The 9,381-nt window shown below is 41.9% G+C and overlaps 1 protein-coding gene across 1 annotated transcript in view; it reads left to right on the top strand.

Moving 5' to 3' along the window:
• LOC101998348 (vacuolar protein-sorting-associated protein 36) overlaps positions 1-6,880 on the top strand; it is a 16,822-nt gene extending 9,942 nt beyond the window's left edge. Inside the window, exons 6-12 of the mRNA XM_013352047.1 lie at positions 155-184; positions 491-669; positions 2,686-2,751; positions 4,654-4,718; positions 5,285-5,369; positions 6,144-6,220; positions 6,307-6,880. Of these exons, the coding sequence (XP_013207501.1) occupies positions 155-184; positions 491-669; positions 2,686-2,751; positions 4,654-4,718; positions 5,285-5,369; positions 6,144-6,220; positions 6,307-6,400 (596 nt within the window). The 3' untranslated portion in view covers positions 6,401-6,880. The remainder of the gene's footprint in view (positions 1-154; positions 185-490; positions 670-2,685; positions 2,752-4,653; positions 4,719-5,284; positions 5,370-6,143; positions 6,221-6,306) is intronic.
• Positions 6,881-9,381: the final 2,501 nt, after the last annotated feature.

Genomic DNA, 9,381 nt, shown 5'->3' on the forward strand with positions numbered 1-9,381 from the left:
GCCACCACCGCCCGGCCTGGCCCTGCTTTCTTAGTGTGACGTTTTTATTGCTTGCGTGTGAAGTGCTAAGGAGAAATTGGATCATATTCTTTTTCGCTAGTTCTACAAGGGTCAAGATTATTCTGTGTTCTTTCTTATGGTGTAGGAAATAAAGCTATTGAAATATCTAAAGAGTCGCAGAGTAGCTGTTCCATACACATCTGTGCTGTCTGCCGTGTTAAGTTTGGCCAATCTGGTCAGATCCGTTTTTCCTTTGTGAGTTCTTAGTTGTAGTATTTGGTTAGCATTAAAAATAGCTCAGTTACTGCCTTTCTTTCACACGAAATGTTGAGAATGAACAGCATGAGACTGGGGTAGAAGGAAGAGAATAACTAGATTTGTTCAAGGAGCAACTAAGATGCTCACCGCTGAAGTCCACAGCATAGAAACACAGTAGAAGACAACGGTGCCCATTGAGCTTATGATGAAGAGTTTCAAGTGTCGTGCGGAGAAACTGTTTTCCAGTCTGCTGATGCTTTTCCCACCCTCTTACAGACCATCAGGTTTAAGTCCTACTTGCTGAGTATGGGAATAGCCAACCCAGTTACCCGGGAGACCTATGGCTCAGGCACGCAGTACCACATGCAGCTGGCCAAACAGCTGGCTGGAATATTGCAGGCACCGTTAGAGGTAGGTAAATCCAAACCCCTGCTTTCCAAACACTGCTAAATTATTTCCATGTCATCAGAAGTCTCAAGAGCCTGTTTTCATCATGTGGTTGGCATTAAATGACATGTTTTTTTCTTCCAGGAATATTAAATTGGCTTAAGTACACTTATTAATTATCTTTAATTGTAATCTTCAAAACTACTTTTAATTTCCATTTCAGATGTTTGTACTTCATTAAGTCTGTTTGATGAGACTTTTTTCTGATTTCAAAGGATCTTTCCTTTTATAAACATATTTCTCTCTAGTCTGTGTTTTTGTTTGTTTTTAAAAAATGAATTCATTTTGTAGCCCAGGCTGGCCTTGAACTCACCATTCTCCTGCCTCTGCCTCTCTAAGGACTGGGATTATAGACATGAACCACCATATCTGGCTATGTTTAGATTTTATTGTTTTGTTTTTTTTTATTGTTGTTTCTTTGTTTGGGATTTGGGTTTTGTTTGTTTGTTTTATATAGGATCTTTCTACGCGGCCCTGACTGTCACAGAGCTCACTGTGCAGACCAGGTTGGCCTTGAGAGATCCACCTGCCTCTGCTTCCTGAGTTCTGGCTTTAAAGGCACGTACCACCGTGCCTGGCCCCATATCTAGTCTTTATAGTTCCTGCTAATAGTTTTGTAGTATACTTTCATAAAGCACTTTTTTTGGTGTATTTTAAATATATGCTAAACTAAGTGCAAATCATTGTGTGTCTATCACCTATCTTCATCAGTAAATTATTTTAAAGCTGATCATCTTGTATGTAAATATTCTAATACCTATAATGATACTAGACTAATTTAAACACAGCTACAGTATCACTCACTGTCTCACCTAAAACACTAGAAACCTTTAATGTCAAATGTCTGGTCTGTGTTCATATGTTTAGTTTTTAGTTTTATGTGCTGATGGCCAAACATAGGAATTTACATATCCGCCTAAGCTGCAACTCCAGCCTCAAGTTGTGTTTTGTTTCGTTTTTATTTAATTCCAACTTCTCCGGGGAGAAACTGGTAATTTACCCTATAGCATATAGTTTGACTGACTCCATGGTATTAACATGTTTCTCATTCTACACGTTCTCTGTCAACTGTTATAAATAGCAGCTTTTTATAACAAGAATATTTTATAGGGGATGCTGTACATTTCTGTCAGTAGGTATGTAGTATCTGTCTGTCTGTCTGTCTACACACATATATACGTAGCTAGATACATAGTTAGCAGCCCTTGACGGTCATTACTACATAATGTTATTATGTTATTTCATTAGGGCTTGCAAAATTATGGTATCACTTGTTTCTATACTTTCTTCCTTTACTAACAGAAATTAGTTAAAACATTAAATAAACATAAAAATTTGTTAACGTTTAGTGAGCCTTCCTCTAAGAGGCTTCAAGCCACCATGGCGCATGGCCCCAGTGCCCTCAGCTCTGCTGCTGAAGAGTCGGAGCAGGTCTCCAGAGCTCTGCCGTGGCTCCCGTGCACTTGCCGGTAAGGGGAGCGGCTCCAGGCTTATTTGTGGCACCAGTTTCCTGAGTCTGATTCCGGACTGATGTCCACAGTTTATCAAGGCTCTGGCCCCTCTTACGTGGTTTTGCCTCGTCCCACCTTCCTGAATTAACCAAGGTGATACCTGTTGAAGCTTGCCCTGTGGTGACGCAGGCTGCCAGCAGTACTCTGGCCTCTTGCTTCCAGGGCTTGCGGATGTGGCTGTGTCACACGTGGCCCCTGAGTTCTCCAGTCTTTCTCAGTCTGAATCACGTCTGCAGTCAGGAGACTAAGGACAGTTTGGAAGCTTGGTGCAGCTGCCCTCTTTTCATCTAAACGATGTTGAAGTCCATTTGTAGAATTCGAGGCATTGCGGAGGATGTGAATAGGCTCTCTTGTGTATAAATACAACTTTTTAGGAAAAAGCAATGTAATTTGTGATTTCACTCAGATTATGATTTCTGTTAAGAAATGATAAATACTTGTTGTTTTTTTCTTTCTCCCATTTTAACAGGAACGTGGGGGAATAATGTCGCTCACAGAGGTGTACTGTTTGGTGAACCGAGCTCGAGGGATGGAGGTAAGAACGCATGTTAACATGGTTCCCTCTAGTGAACACACATTGATTGTGAACCTCAAAGCTGTTTTCAGAAGCAGCGTGATGAGAGAAACGGGATTGGCCTGGGGCTGAGTGACTTTGAGTGGTGCACTTCACTGCCTTGGAACTCAGTTTTGTCACCTTAAAAGTAAAGGTTTGCAGTGAGCGATGCCTGCCAGTGCTGAGGTCTGTGTACTGCAATGAGTGGAAGGTTTTCCTCTGCAGTATTTAACTCTTGCAGGCTCAGCTGGACTCAGATTTCTTTGTAGATAGCGCAGAGACAATTTCTCCTTACTCCTTTGAGTATCAGTAGGAGCTGTTCTTCAGGCCCTATGCCCAGTCACACCCTGTGCGTGGCCTCTGAGACTCTTTCCTGGTGCTCTTGGTGCCCCAGCAGTCCAGTGCAGCTTGGGTAAGCTGCCACTTCCATATGGCTCACCAAGTCCCGGAGTCCAGCCCCGTCCTGTCGTCGATGAGGCGAGCACCAGCTGTTAGCTCGCTTAGCCTCTCACTCCTGCTTTTACCGCCCTCACCTTCAGGTAACTTGGGAATGAGGAAATTGAGGGGTAGATCAGATGACTTGACTGAGTTCACCTAGAGATGGTGGATTGACAAGTGTTGTATTAGGCTCAGCTGGCTCTGGAGCCATCCCACGTGACTCAGAGCTACGCTTGTGTCTACCACGGTGCAGATTTATTAAGGCTGCACTATCCAGAACAGAAGCCACTAGTAGCTACACATAGCAGTCTGAATTTATAAAACAAGTATAAGATAAACAAAGGTCAGTATCTCGGAAAACGTTTTTGTTGTTACTATTTATTACAGTGCTGGAGCTTGAGCCAGGGCCTTCTACATGGGCGAGATGTCCACTCCTCAGCCACATTCCCAGCTCCTTCCCTTTTCTCTGTCTCTGTGGGTACTGGAGGTTCTGAGGTCATGCAGTGACCTGCACTGTGTTTCTATTGGGCAGAACTGCGAAAACTGACTTTGTCTTCTTTGTTTATTTTTTTGTCCTTGAAATTGAGTGACCTATAGTACTTGATGAATAGCATTTTCTTCTACTTTATAAAAGTTTTTAAACTTTATTATTAAAAAAAACTTGGAAATAAAAATGTCACATACCAAAACTAACCAGACCCAAAGTCGGTACAACTCAATAAACGTCTTTATAGTTAGAAATGGCATGGAAGCTATGAGGCTTCGCATTAAATTTACACTTTCAGAGTCATGTTTTATATACTTATCTACCATCAAAACCAAAAATTTCATGACAAAATAATAGCTAGAAAAATAGCTTTTTAAAAAATCCTCTTGCATACCTTGTGTCCATCACCGACATTCAGTTCTTCAGCCTCTTGTATTTAGCCTTTTTGTTCTCTTTCTGTTACATACTGTACCCATGCATACATTTCTTTGCACACACTCACACACACACTCACACACACACACACTCACACACATACACACTCACACACACTCACATTCACACATTATTGGCTAGTCTCCACATGTCAGAGAGAACATGAAGTGTTTTTTCTTGAGAATATATGACTTCAATTAATATTATACATTTTAAGATTATCCATTCTCTGTAAGTTTTGACTTTATTTTTCTTTAGAGCTGAGTAATATTCCATATGTTGGTGTATACAATATATATAAATTTTCATTATACATTCATCTGTTGATGGACAGCTAGGTCGAGTCCAGTTCTTTGCTCTAGTAAATAAAGCAGCAATAAACAGAGGGATGCAGATCTCTGTAGGGTACAGAGCTCTCTGGGTCATATGCCATTGACTTCTTATTCTGTTTTAGTGGTTATTACAGTTCTGTAGACCCATTCTATTGCTTTGCAGTGTTAACTGGGTTTTTTTTTTCTCGTTAGTTGCTCTCACCAGAAGATTTAGTGAATGCATGCAAGATGCTGGAGGCGCTGAAATTGCCTGTCAGGTAAAGGAATCTCCACAGGAAGTTTGTCAGCTGGAGCTATGATTCTGCCTAGAGGAGACCCGAAAGCCCACCCAAGCCTGCTACTGTGCATGGCAAGCCAGATGATGCCCTCTTGAGGCTGTGCCATGTGTGACCTGAATTCCTCATTCCCCCGCCCCCCAATACTGCAAGCACCTGCCCTCCGGCCTTCATCCTATCAGGGATGGGTGTGTCCCAGTACAGATCATATTCAGACTTGTGATTTCCCAGAGGAAACTCAGAAGAATTCACCTCTGAACCTCCCGTAGTGCACACGTTCAGCTTGGAACTGCATTCTCCTTATCCTTAGGCTAAAAGCACCCTGAGCCAGAAAAAAACTTTACCATGTAGATTGTGGTCTGTAGTTTTATTGTTTGTTAATTCTTGAGTTCTTTAATTCTGTTATAGTTACATGTAGTTATTATGACTTAAACACTGTGTGATTGTCCTCAGGCCTGGGCATTAAGTAAAGTTGACTGTGGCTTGCTTCTCCTTTGTGGTTGAACATCTTAGAAATGCCCACACTGTTCTCACTCTGTGTTTTCCAGGCTTCGGGTTTTTGACAGTGGTGTCATGGTAATTGAGCTTCAAACCCACAAAGAAGAGGAGATGGTGGCCTCAGCCCTGGAGACAGTATGTGAATCCCGTTTCCGTCAGTCCTTAGAGCTTGCCACAAAGACCCAAATGCATAGCGACTTAAGAAGCAGGATTCACTGTTGGATTTAGCTAGATAGCCATTCACAGGATCAGTGCTTTGTGGTAGACAGTGATGTTTTCATTCAACCAGTACCCGTGGTAAAAGTTTTTGAAGTATTTGTCTCCCTTGACATCTTAATGCTTTCCTGCTGCAGCTCAGCGGTAGGAACAGGTTTCAAGTCACATCCTTACTGGACCTGATTAGAACTCTGTGGGCCCCTTCCCAGAGCCTGTGACACAGAGTTTGCTGTGCTCTGGGCTTTCATACACTGCCTTCTTCCATGAACAGCTTCGTGTTGGTATGTAGCCTGTGCTCTGCCTGTTCTGAGCTCATCAACTTTCCTAGACTTGAGCTCTCTAGATTCAGGTCTGCTAGACTAGAGGGCTGACCAGTGGTTCAGAACACTTGCTCTCGCAGAGGACCTAGGAGCAGTTCCTAGAACCTTCATGGTAATTCACAACCATCTGTAGCTCCAGTTCTGGGAGATCCCACCCCTCTTGATCCCTGTGGGCACCAGGCATCTCTGCACATGAAGATAAACCTAGAAACAGGAAGGTCTAGTTTTATAGTGACTATTTAGATTTTAGCAGAAAACCCAGTAAAGCATTTCCTTCCTGCACTGGTATGCATTCCTCTAAGTGTATTGAAATAATTATGGTTGTTGGTGTTTTGTTTTGTCTTGTTTGTTTTCTGCTGTGTGTCATCACTAGGTTTCAGAAAGAGGATCTTTAACATCAGAAGAGTTTGCCAAACTTGTGGGGATGTCTGTCCTCCTAGCTAAAGAAAGGTATGTAAGCCCTCGCCCCTCACTGTGGTGTGTGGTATGTTTCTGGATGAGCAGGTCATTGTGGGGTTTCTCTTCTTTGTTCCCAGGCTGCTTCTCGCCGAGAAGATGGGCCATCTTTGCAGAGATGACTCTGTGGAAGGCTTGCGGTTTTACCCAAATTTATTTATGACACAGAACTAAGAATTTTGTATCTGATAGACCTTTTGTCAATACACTTGGCATCGTGCCGAGGTCATATGACATTGAGTTAAGCGATGAATACAAATAAACCAAGAATTTGTTAGAACTTCACAGTATAATATAAAACTCTTACTCTTTCCCTAAAATTATGGTCTCAGAAGTGTATTTACATATAGGAAAAGACAGAACAATGAATGGATATGCATTTAAAGTCGTGCTGTACTTGTGTAGAACTCTTGGGATTTAACTTGAAATATGGTGGATTTTAATTTGATCCTTGAATTTAGATCCTCAAGGGGAGAAGAAGTAAAGTTGCATGTTTGGATCCATGAGGTAATCATTTTTCTGTGACTAAACTTCACCAGATTGTGAATGTTTTTCTCTGCATCAAATGCCCATCTTGGGCATTCATGAAGGAAGCAATAGCTACACTGTAGTTCAGGAACCAATAGCGCTGGAATAAAGGTCAGATTGCAGAGTGCCTACCAGACTCTTCCTCGGGGCTTGGGAAGCAGACCTAGGTGTATCTCTCCCCGGTCAGATAAAACACCTTTAAAAAAGGAGAGGGCTAGGGTCTAGCTTACTTGGCGAGCATTTGCCTAGAATGCAGAGGCCTTTGATTTCAGACCGACCACCCCAATAATGAGGGGAGGGGGAAGGGAGAGAGAGAAACTGTTATGCACTTAATCCTCAGATTCTTTGTAGTTTTTAAGTGATAATTTCATGACTGGCATTTTTAAAGACTCCAGCAGTATGATTTTGTTTAAGAAATGTGGATTTGGAAATTGAATTAAAGAGCTATATAGACACACCCAGAGCTGTAATTACAAGTCTGAGAGTTGGGCAGTTCTGGAAGGGCATTAACTGCACGGGACCTTAAGTGCTCTTCATATGGAAGCCAAGGGTGTGAAACAGGAAATGGGAAGGTCGGCAGATCTCCTTTCTCCTCACAAGGAGTCTCAACGCTCGACTAGAGACATTCCTATCATAGTCCAGCCATTTGCCCTTCTTCACGGCCTTCATATTTTAAGTGTGGAGGAAACATCAGAGAGAAAGGAAAGTTTTTGATAGCAAAAACTGGTGTTATCATCTCTAGATGGCTGGAGTTAAGTAGGTAGCCTGACTTCATATGGATTGCACGTTGGCATTACCTCAGACTCAGGGAGTCAGTCCTTTTTGAAGCTTAGCTGGAAGAGGAAGGGGAGTGACAGTGTCGCCCGGGAGCTACAGGGAGGGGTGCCCAGGCACACAGTCACACAGTCGCTTGAGGGTACTTTGTGGATGAGGTGGAGGCCACTGCATGGCTGTGGAGAAGTCCCAGTGTCTTCAGCTGCAAACCAGGGAACCCCACTCCTGATCCCTTCCTGGGAAGTGACTGCCCATTGCTTCTGTCCTGCAGTGTTAATGAGAACGCTGCAGCCAAGGCAGCCTCCTTCAGTGTTGCTTTCAAATCTGTCACTTATTTTCAAGTATGGTGACATCTCCCCTAATCACTTCATTGTTTATCTCAGGTTTATGGTTAATTCAGTGTTGACTACCAAATTGTCTAGGGATTGTTTAGACCATTGTGTCTGTTAGTATGTCTCACCGCTATCTCGACTGCACGTAGTCTGTCACGTGACTCTGGCAGACTTCTCACACACACACACACACACACACACACACACTCCTTATCTGACTGAGGGTCTTTAAGTCATCAGGTTACTGATCATCAGCCCTACCACTTGGGTTGGTTGTAAGGTTATTAGGTTATAGGAGCTGCTGAATCCAGCTCTAATGGTTTGGATTCATCACAACAAACACATAATGCATTTGTTTATTCAGTGTGACACCCGATTAACAAAAATGGAGCAATCTGATTTGTAGAATGTGAATGAAAGATGAAAAATGACATAAATATACTTTGAAAAAGTCACATTAACTAAAAAAAAAAAATTTTGATTTTTTTTTTTTCAATCACTGTTTCCAGACCGTGGTTTATCTGTTTGACTTTTTTTTCTTGCCAAATTTGTTGTTCTGGTCCTTTTGTTACAGGCTGTGTTTAAATACAAACCAATCAAACCTAGGTGCAAAAATGTTCTTCTTTGGTGCTCATCACTGTAATTTTTGTTCTCACGTCGCTCTTAGGAGAATGAGTCTCTTTGTAAATTTATAATGGAATAGTTTAGTTATGTAAAGAAAAATAATTTACATGATGTAATCAAAGGCCGTTTCCAGGGTTAGATGATTGGTGTTAATGTAGATAGAGTCAAATTTTATTGTGAAACTTTAAACTAATTTTCTTAACTTGGTGTTCTTTTTAAAATTCTCTGTACAATACATGAAAATGATAAATGTTTAGTCACACTAAGCCAGTATGAGAATTTTTCTAGCTTATAAAGCATTGCTTATGAGTTGTCTTTGAAGTTTTGTAATTTTGTTATCTTAAAAAGTGGGAAACAAGTCATGAGCTATGATTAAGATCTCATAAGGCCAGCTGTGTACATTCACGTGGGTGGGTTACCACGTGTGCCCGGTCACTAGACTAAGCTGACCAGTTTCACACACACCATGTTTGAGAAGGTTATCTTTTGCCCAACTCTGCGTCTCCGTCTCGGTACAGTGGAGTCACATCTTGTCAGGAGGCTAGGTTTTTAAAACTTTGTCTGAGGTAAAAATAAAGCATGCTCAAAACGACCCTTGAAAAGTCTCTAAATGACGGATGGAGTTCCTCCTGCAGTCCTGCATTGTGAGTCCCTGGGGAATGTATGGAGGTATAGATTTATTCTGCATACAGTAAACATGGTCTGTGATTATGCACATGCCAACAGTGGACTTTTAACAATACTCACACTGTTGGAATGTGTGCTTTGCCCTTCTTGCCAGGAGATATAGTTGGATTTATGTAAGTTTGTTACAAATCCTTCCTTTTAGGATTGACCTAGAGTGCAAGCTTAACAAGGACAGATTTTTCTGGCTTGTTCATGGATCTATCCTCCAGA

This window comes from Microtus ochrogaster, linkage group LG7_11, assembly GCF_000317375.1.
Source record: "Microtus ochrogaster isolate Prairie Vole_2 linkage group LG7_11, MicOch1.0, whole genome shotgun sequence".
NCBI classification, from domain to species: Eukaryota; Metazoa; Chordata; class Mammalia; order Rodentia; family Cricetidae; genus Microtus; species Microtus ochrogaster.